The sequence below is a fragment of the Lissotriton vulgaris genome, chromosome 7 (genome assembly GCF_964263255.1).
Source record: "Lissotriton vulgaris chromosome 7, aLisVul1.2, whole genome shotgun sequence".
Lineage (NCBI taxonomy): Eukaryota > Metazoa > Chordata > Amphibia > Caudata > Salamandridae > Lissotriton > Lissotriton vulgaris.
Window position 1 is genome coordinate 13,133,432 of NC_141695.1, and position 18,373 is coordinate 13,151,804.

An 18,373-nucleotide genomic window follows, 5' to 3' on the forward strand; every position below is an offset into this window, starting at 1 on the left:
TATTTCAAATAATGACTTACATATTTACAGTGCTTTCTGTCGCAGGCTGGAGGCTCATAACACAATAAATAAATATGACACTATTCCACTCTACACAAACTAAGATCCAATTCTGTGCCTTTCTGGTCTCACACATACAGACATCGGCAGTGAATGCAATAACCATCTGAAATTGCTTAATTCCCACGGATTATTCATTTATAGTTTTTGTAGTTTTATTTAGTGCAAACGTGACCCAAAAGTAATGGAGCACTTTACATTAGCACCACACAGGGTCAAATTATTTTTTTGCATGGGCAGATGTAGTTAATTGCAAAGAATTATTAGATGTTTAACTTGCATATATTTTTTATTTCACGGCATGGGTTACTTTATATTCAGATATGTGCAGACCAGAAAAAACACAAAATACTTACAGAATAGTTTTGTTTTTTTTATTTCAAAAAAGATTTTATTGGTTGTTTCCAAATAAAATCATATGGACAAAACATCAAATGAGGGACATATGAAATAGACATGCATAAATAAACATTGGGTACAAAGCAATAATTACATGGCTAGAAGAAGTCAGTAGTAATCAAAATGGTACGGCAGAACCTCAGGGAATGAACACAGATAGTATCAGTGTATCGCACCACAGGCGACTATGTTTGTTAACGTTATCATGAGCGATATCTCTATGAACTTCAGAGGGAACTTGAGCACATAGAACAGACCTTATGAGTATGCCATTTCCAGTGACATAAGATGACATGCATAGGAGAGACGAGCACAGCATAGGTGGATTGTGTAATGGGCAGTTACTACAAACGGTGGGCTTCATGGCGGTTTGTGTGAACCTGAACAAAAATAGAGGTCAAGAGTGTCCCACATGTGTTTGGTGGAAGGTTTCCACGGGGAATTCTGGAGCGTTATATTATCAGCTCCTCTTAGGTTGGTGAACCAGTTTAGCTAGCATTTAAAGGAAGCTTTACATGTGTCTTTCCAGTGGCTGAGAATAATCTTGACCGCAGATATTAGGAGTAGATCTAAGAGCGCCCTATCATTTTCTTTGAGTGAAACAGCTTTGAGGAAACCGAATACCAGCGTCGGGAGATCCCTACTAGGAGAGTATGAGAAAAGTTTAGATATGAATTCGAATACCTTGTCCCTGAAGGGTATAACACATTCGCATTGACTTAAATGTTCTAGGTCTCCTGTTTTGTCCTTGCAATTCCAGCAGATGGAATCATCCCTAATTTTGTGTGAGTAGAGTTTGCTGGTGTCCAGAAGGCCCTATGTAACAACCAGAACTTCGTCAGGGAGAGTGTTGGGCTGATCTTCTATGTCATGGTTGTTTTCCAGGTTGCGGTCCAGTCTAGCTCTAAGATTGCGAAAGAGGCGTGTGATTCCCAAAAGGATGCGAGTCTCTTATTGAGGGTAGAGTGTTGTGGGCGTATTAAGTTGTAGATCCAGGATACCTGGTGACCTAGTTTATGTATTTTTGATCGGTAGCTCGGGAGGGAAGGAGGTAATGGTAAAAGTTTTGCTTTGGTTATAGGTGATTTTATTTTTTGGAAGTCATAGAAGTCTAGTGGGTGTAATTTGTATTTGGATTGTAATTCTTTAAATGAAAGAGGATAGGCTCCGTTAGAGAGTTGATGGGGGAAATAGCTCCCTTTATTAATCCATGATTCGTTCTGTAAGGTTTTCCCCTTATAGAGTATTTATCTTTGACCTCTGCCTTCATAGTACACAAACTTTTTTATGCACTTCAAGGTCTGTAAATAGAAACAGCCTGGAAACCTATCAAATAAAGAAGCCTGCACTTCCAGGCCATCTTTATTACACTTCTTTGCTGAGGCATTTGTGCCTCCGCGAGAATACAGCCATGGACCCCTCAGGGGTACGCCCCACATTTTTAAGGCCTCAGCTCGAAATGAACACACTCAGGAATTCACACCAAGATAAGAGTGTGGTAATATTTAGAATTGTATGATGCAACCATGATGAAGTGGAATTGTATCACAAAAATACTAGTGTCAAAGAAGTAGAAAACAAGGAAGAACAAAGTGAAGAATTGTTCGTATCTATAGAAGGGGTGGAATTAAATGCATCACAAGTTGTAGAAACTGTTGAAAATGTGATTTTGATGGTGTGTTAAATATAGATAGTAGTTGTATTAATTTAAAAAGTGAAAGTACTTAAAAATTAGAAAAACCGCACTGCGAAATCACATTGGGAAAAGGAACAGTACAACTTTTGGCTGATTCTGGTAGCCTTTTTACTCTAGTTTCAAAGGAGACTTTTCAAGAAAAAATGCATGGAGAAATGAAAAATCTTCTACAAACGGAAGTAAGAGCTGTAGGATAAGTGGATCTAAAATTAATATTCTAGGAATGCAATGGATGAATATCATCTTCAAAAACAATGGGGTGTATGGAAGAGTTTATATCACCTAGGAAGGATCTAATTTGCTTGGATGGCGACATCAGAAAGATTTGAACATTATACTCAATCCAAATGCTGTAGAACCGGTTATGGTTATCAAACAAAATGTGGAAAATGTGTCTTCAAAAGTGGAAATGAGCAGTGAATGGGGAAAGAGGTTAATGGAAAAGTATTCACATGTCTTCTCTGATAATTTGGGTATGTTGAAAGGGTTTGCTCATCGTATCATTCTGAAAAGAAATGCTAAACCTATTGTACATAAGGTTAGGACAATACCGCATATGATGAGGGAACCACTTAGTAAAGAGTTAGACAAATTGTTGGAGGCTAAGGTTATAGCCAATAGAATCATCAGAATGGTTATCTCCGATTGTCGTTGCACCAAAGGAAGGGAACAAAATATGTTTCTGTATTGATTTGAGAGATTTAAATCAAAATATCTGGGTGGATAGGCAACCGTTACTGAATATTGGAGAAATGCTAAGCATGATGGGTGGGGGTTGTGTTTTCAGTGTCCTAGACATGTCCTTAGCCTACCATTAGGTGAACTTACATCCCGAGTCACGCCCTTTAACATCATTTGTAACATCCTTTGGAGCATTTCGGTATTGTAGGATGCCGTTTGGATTGGCATCAGCCTCGGCTGTGTTCCAACGTATCATGCAAAATATATTCAAGGGAATGGAGAGAGTATTATGTTTTCAGGATGATATAATGATTGTGGGAGATCATTCAATTAACATGATGAGTTGATGGAAGAAGTTTTGCAAATAATTTCTAAATGTGGGTTGACAATCAAAAGGGAGAAGTGTCAAATAAGATTGGGTCAGGTCAACTATTTGGGTCATCAAATTTCGGCAGAGGGTATAAGACCAAAGAGTAGTAGTGTGAGAGCTGTGAAAGATGCTCCTTGTCCTATTAATAAGGAGCAGGTGAAGTCCTTCTTAGGTCTTGCTGAATATTGTTAGAAATGTGTTCCAAAATTTGCTGATTTAGTGGAACCTATGAGACTTCTTTTGAAGAAAGGGGCTGTGTTTGATTGGAATTCTGAATGTGAGGATGCGGTTGGTAGGGTAAAAATTAGTCTCTCCAATGCTCCATCATTGTGACATTTTGACTCTAAGAAGAAATCCATATTGGTTACGGATGCTAGTAATGTCGGATTATTTTATTTATTTATTTATTTATTGACATTTGTAGAGCGCGGCGAATAGCATTAGGATTAGGATTAGGAATAGGATTAGGAGCAGTTTTGTTGCAAGTGTCAGATAATGATGAAACAATCCTTGGGTTTGCTTCACTCAGATTACAGGGAGCAGAGAAGTCATACTCAACTATAAAGAAAGAAGCCCTGGCATGTTGTTGGGGAATGGTGCATTTTAGGTACTATTTGTGGGGCCTACCGTTTGTTGTAAAGACGGATCATAAACCTTTAGTCCATATTTTTAAAGGTGGGCAGGATTTAGAAGGTAGTGTATCTCCCCGTATATCGAGGTGGTTACTATCTATTTTAGATCACAATTTTGTGGTTGGGTATGTGCGTGGCAATAGAAATGTTATTGCCGACTGCCTTTCTAGGATGCCAGTAGAAGATGACTCTAATGTGGACATTTTTGAAGATTTTATTGTAAGTGTGGAATGTGAATTTGCTATTAGTCAAGATGAATGGAAAGAAGCAATGGAAAAGGATGAGGAATATAAGAAGTTGAGAGAACTGATTATGAAATCCTGCAACGGATTTGGTGAAGGGGTTGTACATAAACAATACTTGCTAATGAAGGATGAGCTTAGTTTGCAAGGAGATAAGATTTTGAGAAGAAATAGGATAGTTCCTCCGGTTTTGTTGAGAACAAGGTTGTTGAGAATCATACATGAAGGGCATTTAGGCAGAAGTTTGACTAAACGGAGGTTAAGGGAATTTTTTTGGTGGCCTGAAATGGACAGGAATGTGGAAGATCTTGTGCGGGATTGTCATGCGTGTAGAAATAGTGATAGGTAAAAGCTACAGGAGAACCTCCTTTGAGATGTGTGGAATTACCTATGAAACCTTGGGAGAAATTAGCTCTGGATGTGTTGGGTCCAATTGCCAAATTGGGAAGTAATAATCGGTTTTTGGTAGTATTGGTTGATTATCATTGCAAATGGTTTACTTGTAAATCTATGGGGCAAGTCACTACTGAAAATGTGATAACATTTCTGAAGGACGTTTTTTGGAAGAGGGAGTAACAGATAATGGAGTTCAATTGGTTTCTTCTGAAATGACTAGTTTTCTTTGTGGTCTCGGAATCAGTCATGATAGAGTGGCTTTGTTCTGTCCACAAGCCAATGGACGTGTGGAAAGGTTGAACCGGATTGTGATGGATTGTATTCAACTTTCTCTGGCTATTGGAATGTCATGGAAAGATGAATTACGGAGAATGATGTGGGGTCATAGGATTACGCCTCATTCAGTGACTGGAGTCTCTCCTTTAGTTGCTTTGAAGGGCAAAGAGCCGGGTACTAAGGAGTCTCCGATGTGGTTGAAGGAGAAGAATCAGGTTTGGGTCGATAGAGAAAGGATGAGGTCAAAAGTTGTAGATAGTCAGTGGCGTAATAAGATGGATTTTGACAGTAGAAAAAGTGCTAAGGAGTTGGTGTTTTGAGGAAGGTGATTGGGTAGTTGTAAGAAAGTTTGGATTTGTGAAGAAAGGAGAGAGTAAGTTTTCTCAGCCGCATAAAGTAGTTTCTGTCAGAGGTTCTGTGGCTGAACTGGATGATGGCAAGAAGTGGAGTTTTGGTAATCTGTGCAAAGTATCTCATTTATAATGTGATGATTTTATATGCATTTTGTTTTGTGTTTTGTAAATATTCTGTTTTTTACTGTAATACATGTATTTCTTAGGTTGAATGTTTTCTCTAATATATTTTCATCTTTTCCCATCTTTTCTTTTAGATTCCATAGGGAGGGGGAAGATATGTGGTAATATTTAGAATTGTATGATGCAGCCATGATGCAGTGGAATTGCATCACAGTTAATGGTCCAATGTTAACCAGTATTGAGTTGTACAGCTGAGGGTTGCTGCATGAAATTTGTACTCCATTAAAGATACTTCAAGAACTTATATGAAGCTTTCTGTGTGGATTACTACAAAGCGTTTATATATTTTTATTTAAAGCTGAAAACCTATCCTAGTACACACAATATGAATAGTGGTACCTATAAAAACAATCAGGAAAGCAGCCAATATGTTTACTATCAAACAGAAAAGAAGGAAGTATTGCAACATGATTATTAAAATCCAGCACATTTTTTAGAAGTTAGTTTCCCAACCCCTCCCCCTTCCTCTGCCAAGGTTAAACTAAGTACTAGTAGGAATCCTATGGAGTCATGTTAGATAATCTGCCTGAAAGCCACGCCCATATACCTTGGCAGAACAAAAAGAGTTCTGTTCTAGGTGGCAGAAAGAGTTACAGTCCACGTCCTTCAATAAGCTGCACTCAGATAAATGTGCAGAAGCAGTTTCCTTTGAAAGGGAAGTTGTTGATATCACGGTCTCAGCTGTGCCCCAGCAGCACCTCCTCCTGCCTGGTCCAACACCCTCAGGGCAAAATACATGCTCAGAGCTTTTATAACCTTATGTGCAGAAATGGTTGTAAGATCATGCTAAAAAACAACTAGCTCGTCTGTCTCCTCTCTGACTTTTACGTACTTCTGTTAGACTTTATGAGCAGATTGTTGAAAGTAAATAACAGAGGAGCCAATGTACGTATGTTCAAAAATCCACTAGAATCACTTACTCGTGTAATCACTATTATCACAATACCTCAGAGCAAGCATTTCACTGAATAAATGAAGATAAAACCATGTAACTACGACAACCATTACATATGAAATATATAAAATTCTAAAATTGATAACAGCGTGACTTGAATTCTGTCATATTAGGGGATAACATCCCTGCACAGTTACTTCCCAAAAAACGTAAATGAAAAATTTCAACCAGCAAGAGTGGAGCTTCAGATCCTCATCTTTAGGTCCCTTATGCTACTCTATGTCCACCTGATCTGTGGTGTGATGGAGTTGTGATGGAATCAGAGGGTAGCATTTTCTGCCAGGTAGGAGCTACTGTGGGAGGTCACGTGTTTGGAGAGATTTGCAATGTGAGGACTCACTAGGTGAGGAATCTGCAGTTAGAAGCATGTGTCAGCGGAACAATTACTTTCAAACTTCAGTTTACCAATGCAAGGTTTCCAAATGTTTGTACTTCATCTTTGCTCTGACTTTGGATTCCGTTTCACATCCCATCTCTTGTGGGGTAAATAGGACATCTTTCCAGATTTTTTTAAACGTCTTATTGTATGGCGAATGTTCTTGCACATAAGTTATTGTCTCTGGACCTGTGTTACTGTTTTGTATATGTAACAATGCAAACTTGATTCTGGAAGATGCTGTTCTGTATTATAATTAGTACAACACTAATTAAACCTTCAGTTTTCCATCCTATAGTTTGTAGCTATTAGATGTCAAGTCTTTGTTTTCTTTCCCATATGTTGTCTCTGATGGGAAGTAAGACATCTTTTCTGTGTAAACCCTTTCCCACATTCTATACACTTGTAACGTTTATCTACAGAATGTATTCCCTCATGTTTTATAAGATCTCCCAGATGGTTAAATCTTTTTTCACATACAGCACATCTGTAAGGTTTTTCACCAGTATGAGTCCTCTGATGCACAGTAAGTACGAATTTTTGGCTAAAGCGTTTGTCACATTCAGTGCAATGATAAGGTTTCTCCCCTGTGTGTAGTCTTTCGTGACTAGTAAGGTGGTGCTTACGGCTGAAACATTTGCCACATTCGGTGCATTGATATGGCTTTTCTCCACTATGACAACGCTTGTGGACATTAAGATGTCCTACCCATCTAAAACTTTTCCCACATTCACTGCACTGATAAGGTTTCTCACCAGTATGCGTTCGCTCATGTTGGATTAGAGAAACTTTATCACAGAATCTTTTCCCACATTCACTGCACTGACATGGTTTCTCACCGGTATGCCTTATTTCATGTCGTGTAAGTTGGCCTTTGTCAAAGTAGCTTTTCCCACATTTTGTACAGTGATGTCGTTTTTCTCTTCCTGTGTGTATGCTTCTTGTGTGTGCAAGTAGATTCGCACGTTGACGGTAACTTTTCCCACATTCACTGCACCTATACGGTTTTTCACCTGTATGGATTCTCTCATGAATTTTCAGCGTATCACTAGAACTAAAACGTTTGCTACATTCTGAGCACTGAAAAGGTTTCTCCCCTGTATGCGTTCTCTCATGGACTGTGAGCCCGCTTTTCTGACGAAACCTTTTCTTACATTCAGAGCACTGATAAGGTTTCTCACCTGTATGCACTCTTAAATGGATGGTAAGACCCCTCTTAAGCCTAAATCCTTTCCCACATTCAGTACAAACATGTTTCTTCTCATCTATGTGTGTTCTTCTAGGGACAGTGTTATTTGTCCTTTTTGTATTGTCCAGAAATAGTTTTTCACCTGCATGATTTCTTAAATGTGTTTTCATGTCACTTCTATGACAAAAGCTTTTATCACACTCAGTGCAATGAAAGGGTTTCTCGCCTGTATGGATTCTTTCATGCCTAGAGAGATAATCCTTTGTGTGGAACCTTTTCCCACATTCACTGCACTGATATGGCTTCTCTCCTGTGTGTATTCTTATGTGAATATTAAGACTTCCTTTCAGTCTGAACATTTTTCCACATTCAATGCATTGATGAGGTTTTTCCCCTGTATGTGTTTTTACATGTTCTTTCAGATTGGTTTTATTACTGAAACGAATGTTGCATTCAGAGCACTGGAAGGGTTTCTCACCTGTGTGTGTTTTCTCATGTTGAGTCAGACCACCTTTAGCACTGAAACTAATGTTGCATTCAGAGCACTGGTAGGGTTTCTCACCAGTGTGTGTTCTTTCATGGACAGAAAGCTGTCCTTTCTGGCAGAAGGTTTTCCCACATTCAGAGCACTGGTATGGCTTATAACCTGTGTGTGTTCTCTCGTGGTATGATAGGTCTGCTTTATAATTGAACCTTTTCCCACATTCAGAGCACTGGAAGGGTTTGTTTCCCACATGTAGTCTCTGATGGACGATAAGTTGGTGCTTTATACTGAACTTTTTCCCACATTCAGAGCACTGGAAGGGCTTGTCACCTGTATGAATGATCTCATGGATGATAAGTTGGTTCTTGAACCTGAACCTTTTGTCACATTCAGAGCACTGGAAGGGCTTGTCACCTGTATGTATTCTCTCATGGACGATACATTGGTGCTTTAACCTGAACTTTTTCACACATTTGGAGCACTGGAAGGGCTTGTCACCTGTATGTATTCTCTCATGGAGGATACGTTGGTACTTGAACCTGAACATTTTGTCACATTCAGAGCACTGGAAGGGCTTGTCACCTGTATGTATTCTCTCATGGATGATAAGTTGGTACTTAAACCTGAACCCTTTGTCACATTCAGAGCACTGATATACTTTCTCACTTAGAAGCATTTTCTTGTGTAAACTGTGGGAGGTAAGCATGGTCACCTATAGGTTCTGGGAGCACAAAAAAGGAAAGTTCTCCTCTGAAGATGACTATCTTTGTTATCTGTGGATACTAGGCTCTGACAGCTGAGGCAAGCAAACTCTGCCAGTTATGGATAATAACCCTAGGAAAGTAAGTTCTATCAACTGTACAGGAAGCTCAGATGGCTGCCAGCTGTGGTTAGTAAACTCTGGGCTGTCACTAGTGAGGTCTCTAAATTACGCACACAGACATCATTACTCAAATGCTTCTCTCATGTTTAGATCAATCTTCTGAATCAGATATTTTACACTTTAGCAACAACACTGTAGTTCTTCAGTAGCATTTTGTCAGGTAATAGGAGGAAAAAACTATAGCTCCAAACAGTCCGGGATTCAGTAAATTGGTTTAATTTCTGAGATGGTTCTCAGGATGTGACCACACATTTGATGGATGACTCAACCCATTTTCACATTCTGTAATTTCACCACTCTCAGTTCCTGACTAGTTTTCGACCGTGTGTCACTTTCAATGATGAGCCTTCACATGCTTTTCATTACATTTTTAGCAGTGTCATTCTTCAGGTGATTTATCACAGGTGTTCCGGTATCAGTTTCTGCTCAAGCTTTAATACCTGTTGGGTTAAAATAGTTTCTCTGTTAGTTTCTGCATGTACAATAAAACACAAATAACATTAATGATCTTATTTTGTGAACTAGCAAGACACTGTGTGCTTGTGCTGAAAATTGGAGCACGAGTCGCTTCCCTCATAGGATCACAGGGGCAGTAGGGGTCTGAAGTCTTTTAAGGTTAAGAATGTGAAGCAATTAACAGTTAATGGTGGCACTGCTGCTCTGCCTGGTCCACTCAAAATCACAGGCAACTTAAAATGAGACTGCAGAACTACTAATCTCCTGATAATAACTGACCAATCGTTTGAACAACAAGACCAGCAATGTACAAGGCTCTGATAATGAAATTGTTATTTATGGTCTGGGATTGGACAAACCAGCACAGTTGTGAAGTAAGAAGAGGTAGCCGCATCATAAAGAATTCTAACTTCACGCTATTTAAAAAGGCAATAAAAAGACCAGGACATGATGGTGTGAGACCCGTAGAGAAGAGTGGAGTGTGGAGGTGGCGGTCCTGTGGGACGGTAACTCTCCCACGGAGTGAAACAGAATTGTTTATGTCACAGCAGTGGGTGTAGGCGGCTACCAAACTACAGGTGGAGGAGAGGCTGCACTCTTTTGATCTACTACCTCCCAGCATATAAGTGTAGTTACATTGCTTCAGCCTCATTATCAAGAAGTCAGTTTCAGCAGAAGCGGGACAGGGCAGTGCCGAAAGGACTTAGAAGCAGCTTAAAATGGCAAAGGCCGGAGGGCGTGGCTTGGACAGCCATCATGGCGGACGTAGCCTAACTGGGCTTTGTGCGTCCATGTCATAATCCTGCTGTAATCCTACATGAATCCTGGCCAAAGGTGCCACATCGATACAGCTGGTGCCCCCGACTGCTGCCAGAGGTGGCCGAGCTGCGGTGGGAGTTCTCCTGGTGGGCGCACTCCGGAGAGGCAGCAGCCAAGTCTCCCTTTTGGCGCCCCAGCCGCATTACAAGATATCGCTGCGGAACTCGAGGCCAGGCCCTGACGCAGAGGTGAAGGCTGCAGAGGTGAGGAGGGTGGCAAGACCTCCGGCACCCCTCCCTCCTCCCGAGGCTCCGCCATCGTTTGCTGATGCTTGCCAGATGGTGTGGCTGGGGCCCCCCTATGCAGTTGAATTGTTGGGGTGCCCAGAGTTCCTACCTGCCGTGGGGCCGCTGCAGCTACTACGGCCCTCTAGCGTCTGGGTCCCGGATCCTGAGACTGGCCGTGAGCGGCTGTGCGGCCTTGCTGAGCTCCGCCTGGACTGGCTTCGGAGGGTGACGCATCGGGAGGTGCCGGGGCTGGACGGCAGCCCCCAGAGAAGAGAGCTTGGCGGCGGTGATAGCCTGCACGTCATCAGATGTCATCCCACCAATGCTTTCTCTCCCCCCCTACATGGTAGAGGCATTGCGTAGCCGGATGGGCCTGGACCGGAGCCTCCCACAGATTTTCGCACCCGGATCTCCTGGCATGGCCGGCTGAGCCTCACGTGGACCCCCGGGGGGGAGCCTAGACTGTGGTGTATGCGACCATGTTGCCATCTGAGCGGGCGAAGGGACCCTGGCCTGCCCGGGATCCCCAGGGTGCGGCCTGGCGGGTGGTGGCCTAGAAGGGACTCTACTGGACTGGCATTTTCCACAGCGTGGTGCCCTCCGTGGGACGCCTCACGCCTTGGCATACGACCCCGCACGGCTCCTAGTCTTTCCATCTGTTGAAATCACCAGGTGCGCCCATCGCGGCCCTCACTCAGGAAGTGGCACCTATTGCTAGTGGAGTGAGTGTGCAGTGATAGCATTGGCGGCTCGTACTTTGCTGTGCCTGTGGCCCTTCCTCTTCTGCAGCATCAGTCCTGCACCTGAGTCGAGGCATATCCCTATCTAACAGCTTTTCTCCTACACTGTGGCAACACTTCCCGTGGTACACGTACAGCCCTGGATTATTGTCCCATATCCCTTGAGCGGCCTAAACAAATTTGGACTACCTCAACGATGGGCCAACATAAGCCCAATACAGCTGGCCCCAAGCAGGGCAGCCTGGACCAGTACACTATGCCCACTGGGGGCCCCACGCGGGGCGAGGGAACAAGTTCGGCACCTGAAAATGCAGCCCTCCCAGCAGCGATTAAAAGTGCTAGGGATATGCTGGACGCCAAGATCGGAGCAGTAGGGTCGGGGGTCTCATTCCTCCGTCAAGGTCTCCGTAAGGCTGTCTATCGCATAACAGAGGCCGAAACAAGGGTCTCGACAGTGGAAGATACGGTTTCCACCCTCCAGAAAAAGGTTAACAAACTCACAGTGGTGTCACAATAGCTGGCCTCCAGGGTGGAAGATGCAGAGACCCAAGCGAGACACAACAACTTACGCTTTGTGGGCCTGCCTGAGGGCTGTGAGGGTGCTTCCATGATCGGCTTAATCACCCGGTGGCTCACGGACCTCTTGCCAAAAGATCGCCTGTCCTTGTCCTTCATGGTAGAACGAACCCACAGTCCCTTGATTCAAAAACCTCCTCCTGGAGCAAATCCCAGGCTGGTGATCACCAAAACCCTGAACTACGCCGACTGAGATGCAATCTTTGGCTATGCCAGGACACATAAGGACAGTATCAAACACGAGTCTCGGACCATCATGGTGTTTCCGGATTATACGCGCCTGGTCCAGCAGCAAAGCCAGTCTTTCACCGCTGCGAAGCGCAGGCTGTGAGACTTGAACATACAATACATGCTGCTATATCCAGACAGGATGCGAGTGATCTAAAACTTCAAGTCATTCTTTTTCGACACTCCAGAGACTGTTTTTGCTGGGACAGACGAGCGCCCCCAGCTCCGGTCAGGTTCACCGCCATTAGTGGATTCTGTCTCTTCAAGCAGCTCACGAAGGTCATCGACCAAGGAGAACCAAATCCAAGAAACAACGGGGTTCCGGATCGAACAGGTTGTCCGCGAGCCCGGAGCTGCCCCCCTGAACTTTTTTGGAGCATCACAGGCAGCCAACAGCAAGTTGACATTGATGGTTGTTTATTAAGGCTCCCTGTATGAATTTCTTTCAGGGGGCGTGGATGCTAGGCCATGGGACTGCCGAGTCACATACTTATTGTGCCCCTCTTGTTGTCATGTTTCTTGGTTGGGTAGGGTCCTTTAGGTGTGAGGGCGCGGGCTACCCCTGTTGGGAGCCTGGTGTGCCTCACACCGCGTCAGATACTCCTATTTTCTGGTAGTGTTGGGTAGGGGGAGGTGTGGTTTTAAGGGAATGTAGATTTAGGATGTTGGTGCTTTATTGTTATATGCAGTCAGACCATTCAGGTTTTGATCTCTTCGCTGCTTTGTCTTCGAGTCAAGAGAAAATGGTGCTAGGTGATGTATCCCCTCTCGGGGACCTTACTGTGGTCTCATGCAACATCAGGGGCCTCCTAAACAAAGTGAAACGAGGTGCTGTTTAGCGTCAGGTGAAGAGGTATGGGGCAGATATTCTACTTTTGCAGGAAAACCACCTCCTGGGTACCAAAGCCCCATTTCTTGCCCGCTTTGGCTTTTATCATTTGTATCATGCGAGTTTCACCAGGGGTTCCAGGGGGATGGCCATCTTAATACATCACATGGTCCAGTTTCAGCACAGAGTACACAAGGCAGATCCCAGGGGTCGATTTCTCTTTGTCACGGGCACACTGTACGGGGAAAGGGTTACCATAGGAAGCAGTTATGCCCCTCCCCCGCTAGAGACAGCCTTCCTTGATAAGATTTTAGGCGTCTAGGGGGTTTCACCCTTCTGGTGGAGTGACTAGAACGATACAATGGGACCATTGGACCGGCAACACAGTACTGACCCACCATTACTGGGCCCTACTAAATTGAACACATTGGTTTCCACCCACCCTGGGTGGGCTGACGTCTGGCGAGAATATCACCCCGCAGAAGATGGCTACACATATTTGCCCGCAGTCCACGGGTCACAGTCCCGTTTGAACTATTTATTTGCCCCTCGCATATTCCTTCACATATTCTCACAAGTAACACATCAGCCCTGCGGGCTCTCTGATCACTCCCCGGTCACTCTACAATTCCACAAATGCTCACACAAACCCCACTTCTGTTGGCGCATGTCTCCCTTGCATCTCCGGTGCCAGATTATCAGAATATACTTCGCACGGCGATCACCACGTACCTAGACAATAATGGCCCCTCCGCCCTATCCCGATCTACCCCATAGGAAGCCCTCAAGCCTACTGTTCGGGGTACCAAAATCAGCTATCGCACAAAAGAAAAATACGCACGGCGGAAGCAACTGGTGGCATTAGAGTTGCACCAGATGGCCCTGGCTTTGCAGCTTAACCTAGACCCTAGCCCTATTATACGGCACAACCTGATACAGGTGCAACAAGAACTGCAGCAATATCTCATGGGTGAGGGCAAGGAGATTTGGGAGGCATCACAACATAGGGTTTATCAATGGGGCGACAAGTCAAGCAGAATGCTCCACCGGCTCTGCCAGGCAGATGACTACCCGGAGATTGTCCCCACTATTCGTGGCGTAGATGGGTCCTTATATAAGTCACTGGAGGGCGTTGCCAGGGAATTTGTGCAACATTTTACAACTCTTTATGCACAACATGAACAGATCTCGGCCGAACTAATAGCGGAATTCCTCACGGACATTCTGCCGCGGAAGCTCCCTGATCATTTACATTTGGAGGCCCCAATTACAGTGGACGAACTGACGGGTGCCCTCAATGCGATACACCCCGGCCGCGCCCCTGGTCCTAATGGAATTTCTACGGCCGAACATTAACCTCTTAGGCCCCCATCTATTGGGGCAATCCAGGAGGCCACAGAGCTAACCATTTTGCACCAGGATTGGCGACACGCGGAAATAGTGTTATTTCTCAAGCCTGGCCACCCTCCAGACGATCCCTCCTCTTGGGGAAAGTCCTAGCCGATCGCCTACGGGCATGTGTCACAGATCTGATACATCCCGACCAGTTGGGTTTCATGTCTAAAAGAGCTACCCGCCACAATATCCGGAGGGTACATAACACAATGACAGCTGCCCCAGGGCTCGGTCGGCCAGCCGCCATGCTCTTGGCCAATATTGACAAAGCTTTCGACTCGCTGAGCTGGGTGTACCTCTTCCAATTGCTCGAAGCGATCAATTTTGGGCCGCGCTTCATTGCGTATGTGTGCCTGCTCTACTCCGACCTAACGGCGTCAGTGCGCATCGCGGGGCACCGCTCCCACCCCTTCCCCATCCAAAGAGTCACTCGACAGGGCTGCCCTCTGTCCCCGTTATTGTTTGCCCTTGCGGTTGAGCCATCAGCGGTGTGGGATAGAAATGACCTGGTGCTCCGTGGTTTTGACTGGTCTCAGTCGAGATCGGACCGTATCGCATTATACGCAGACGATGTCCTCTTTTTTATAACAGACCCCTGGTACTCTGGGACCCGTATACTGGAAATCCTCAGGGTGTTTGGGGAAACTACAGGCTTACACACTAATCCCGCAAAATCTGTGCTGTTTGTGGTGTGCGGTCACCAGGGTCGTGATACGTGGGCTTCACAATTCTCCCAGGCAACGGATGGTTTTAAATACCTCGCCATTTTCGTGTCCCCATGCCCCAAAGTCTCCTGGGCACATAATATAACCCCATTGCTAACCAGTCTCAATGGCAAAACAGCAATATGGTCTTCTCTTCCCCAGTCCTCATATGAGTGCTCAGCCATCTTTAAGATGGTGTCACTACCCCGTATCTTGTATCACCTCCAAAACTTCCCTTACCCTATTCCGCGCTCCTGGTTCGCACAAGTCAACACCATACAAAACTAATTTCTTTGGAACGGTGGCGCAGTTAGCGTCGCTCTCCGCACATGTGCACAATCCACATACTGTGGGGGGATCGCACCCGTCTACTTATATTATGTGGCGTCCCAAATACTCGTGGTGAATGAATGGTGGTATAACTCCCCCACAGACCAGGCATACGCAATTGAGCACACGGCGATGGAACGGGCTCCCCTCCTTCACCTTCTATATAGTGCCACATGCCTGGATTTTATACCACCTGCCGGAAAAGTCGCGATACAGCTGTGGCGGGCTAAAGTCAGACAGATGGGTTGGAATGGAAATTCACTCAGAATACCCCACTATGGCAGGGTACATATCTCTGCCCGGTGGCCGCCTTCAGGGAGTTCCGGGGGGTGAGACCTCGTGGGGATCTCGACCTTCGGTTCGATACAGGGCACCACACTGAAATCCTTCCAGCAATTACAGGCGGAATTTGAACTACATAAAACACAATTCTACAAATTCCTTCAACTGCGACATGCACTCACTCCCCTGATTCGCACGCTAGAGGCCCTTCTAGAGTCCCACCCCCTGGAGGGCCACCTATTGATGGGCGACCTTGGTCTCAACAAGATCAGGCAAATAGATCAGACCCTGACGACCCACACACTGACAACACTTGACAAGACACGACTTGCGCGGCAGGCTGACATTCCAGACTTGACTGAAGCCATCGCTAGCCCGCGGGGTTTGGCGGTCTCCACGCGATACCACCTGATACAGTTCAAATAACTACACCGGGATTACTATACTCGAACTAGACTCTGGCGGATGGGCGTTATCCAGTCCCCTAAATGTTTGCAGTGTGACAGGGAGGAGGGTACATTCTTAAACACAGTATGGAGTTGCAACCCTTTCGACATTGGGGGGGATAGGTATAAGCAACATTTACTGTTTCTGGCTCTCACTATTGCCAAGAGGGACATTGCACAACTATGGAAAGCCCCCCTCAGACCCTAGGCAAATGGAAGACCGAACTAGATAGATGTATGGGGCCGAAATAGCTGTATTTATAGCACAGGGATGCCCTGAAAAATATCAGAAAATCTGGACTCGATGGGCGTTATTTCGAGGAATCGAGCTTCCCCCCCTGCCGTCAGCAGACCCCTCAGTGGTGCCCCATATTCAACTGCACCTTGACCGGACTTTCCTGCACTGTGTGTATATGAATACCTTTGCAAGTGTGCCGTGTTTTCTTGTCTTGACATCGAGAACGGTCTGTATTTTGTTTTTGTTGTATCAACTGCATGTTCGGCAGGTATTGGTCAATGATAGAAATATGGTTATTTTCATGAGGTTAATCTTTTTTCTCCAGCAGGTCTTTGTAGGGCTATCACCCATCCTTTCGACGAATAACCCAATAAAACTTGCTGTTAAAAAAGAAAATGGCAAAGGCGGTATGAAAGAGGCGGGGAGCTCAGGGATCGCCCAAACATTGGACAGGGAGCCATAATCCCCGCATCAGCATGAGGCCGGAAGGAAGGGGACAAAACAAAGTCTCCTAGGTAACCCCCACACATGCAGCACACCTGAAACTGAGATGGCAAGCACAACAATTCTAGGATGGATAAATACCTGGGCAGAACTGAATCCAGTATTTGTGACAAGGGACCTACCAAGGAGGATTCTAACCCAAGAAAGTTTCACAGAGTAGCTGCTAGGCCAAAGCAAAAGCACAAGGTGCCAGAAACTAGAACATCAAGCGCCCCCAGCCTTTCCCTTCAGACCAATTTGTACTACTAATTATCAGGGTTACAAAGGATGGAATAAAGGTTAAGAGAAACAAATTGATCAAACAAATCCATCTTTATCAGGAAGGAACCAGTAGATGCCAAACTGACCCAAGAATCTACAAAAAGTAGACAAACTGGACAACAATCTGGAAAGAATATCGTCTACAAATCAGGCATTAGAATTCAAACAAAGGAAATGTCTGACAGAGTCAAAGAGACCGAAATGACAATATCACAACTGCAACCATGTACGAAATTGAGGACACAATCCAAGACCTCACAGACAGGTCTAGAAAACCACACACAACATGCTTTCATTCCTCAAACAATGGCTGCAATCTGAGGTTACGCAGCAGGGGCCTACCAAGTTCTCCCCCAGAGCCTTACCCTATGGCAAGAGTCATTTTCTTTGCACCAGGTACACATACGTAAAATGTTTTGAAGTCAAGCCCCCTCCAAACATTGATGGCAAGGACTGGGGGAGTGCGAGGGGTAGAACTTATGAGATCATTTCAGGGATACTTTTTCTGTAGCTCACGATCCATGCTAAAAGTAAGACCTATAAAAGAGTAAATGCGTCAAACAGAAATTGACTAAAAACACTGCTCCTGATAATTGGGGAGTTGTGAGCACCACATATTCCGGCTTCAGCAGAACAAATGATAGCTAACGGCCTGAGTAGCAGGCTGTCTTCCCTGCCTCTCACCCCTTGCCTGCTATCCCACATCATCACTTCAGTCTTCAAACCGGCTCTCTGTACTTCCTAAAGTAATGTTGCCCCCTATTTTACAGCAATGGTGCTCAGAGTCCTGATGCTATCAAGTAAAGTGATCCTCCATGTTCCTGTCTAAAGTATGACAGTAATAACTGCGATGCAGGCCCCCCGACCCTTTGACCCCTGGGCTACTGCGCCTGCTTTAATAATGATGGCTGCTGGCTTGCAAAGCAGGCACCCATCTCTGTCCTTTATTAAGAACATGGCCACCATCTTGTCCCACGCCTCTCCCTAACATCTCTCTGAGGCACAAACTAAGGCATCTCCTCCGATTACACTTTTTGTCTCCGTGGGCCACGGCTCCAAGGTTACGTCCCTGTAACCTTTGTTTTTTTAGTGAATTTCCAAAGTTTTTAAAATTCTATTTCCTATCTATAATGTCCCCGTAACCTTTGTTTTTTCAGTGAATA

The 18,373-nt window shown here is 44.8% G+C and overlaps 1 protein-coding gene across 6 annotated transcripts in view; it reads right to left on the reverse strand.

Moving 5' to 3' along the window:
- Nucleotides 1-420: 420 nt before the first annotated feature.
- LOC147700513 (uncharacterized) overlaps nucleotides 421-18,373 on the reverse strand; it is a 240,773-nt gene continuing 222,820 nt past the window's right edge. For 3 of the 6 annotated variants that reach the window (XM_086929669.1, XM_086929670.1, XM_086929668.1), the window contains 2 exons: nucleotides 8,875-9,615; nucleotides 421-8,706 (listed from right to left, as the gene is read on the reverse strand). In XM_086929669.1, coding sequence (XP_086785795.1) covers nucleotides 6,935-8,706; nucleotides 8,875-8,998 — 1,896 coding nt within the window. In that variant the 5' untranslated portion in view covers nucleotides 8,999-9,615 and the 3' untranslated portion in view covers nucleotides 421-6,934. Of the gene's footprint in view, nucleotides 9,616-18,373 lie in introns of all 6 variants that reach the window. The other 3 variants (XM_086929666.1, XM_086929667.1, XM_086929665.1) reach the window with 1 other exon arrangement.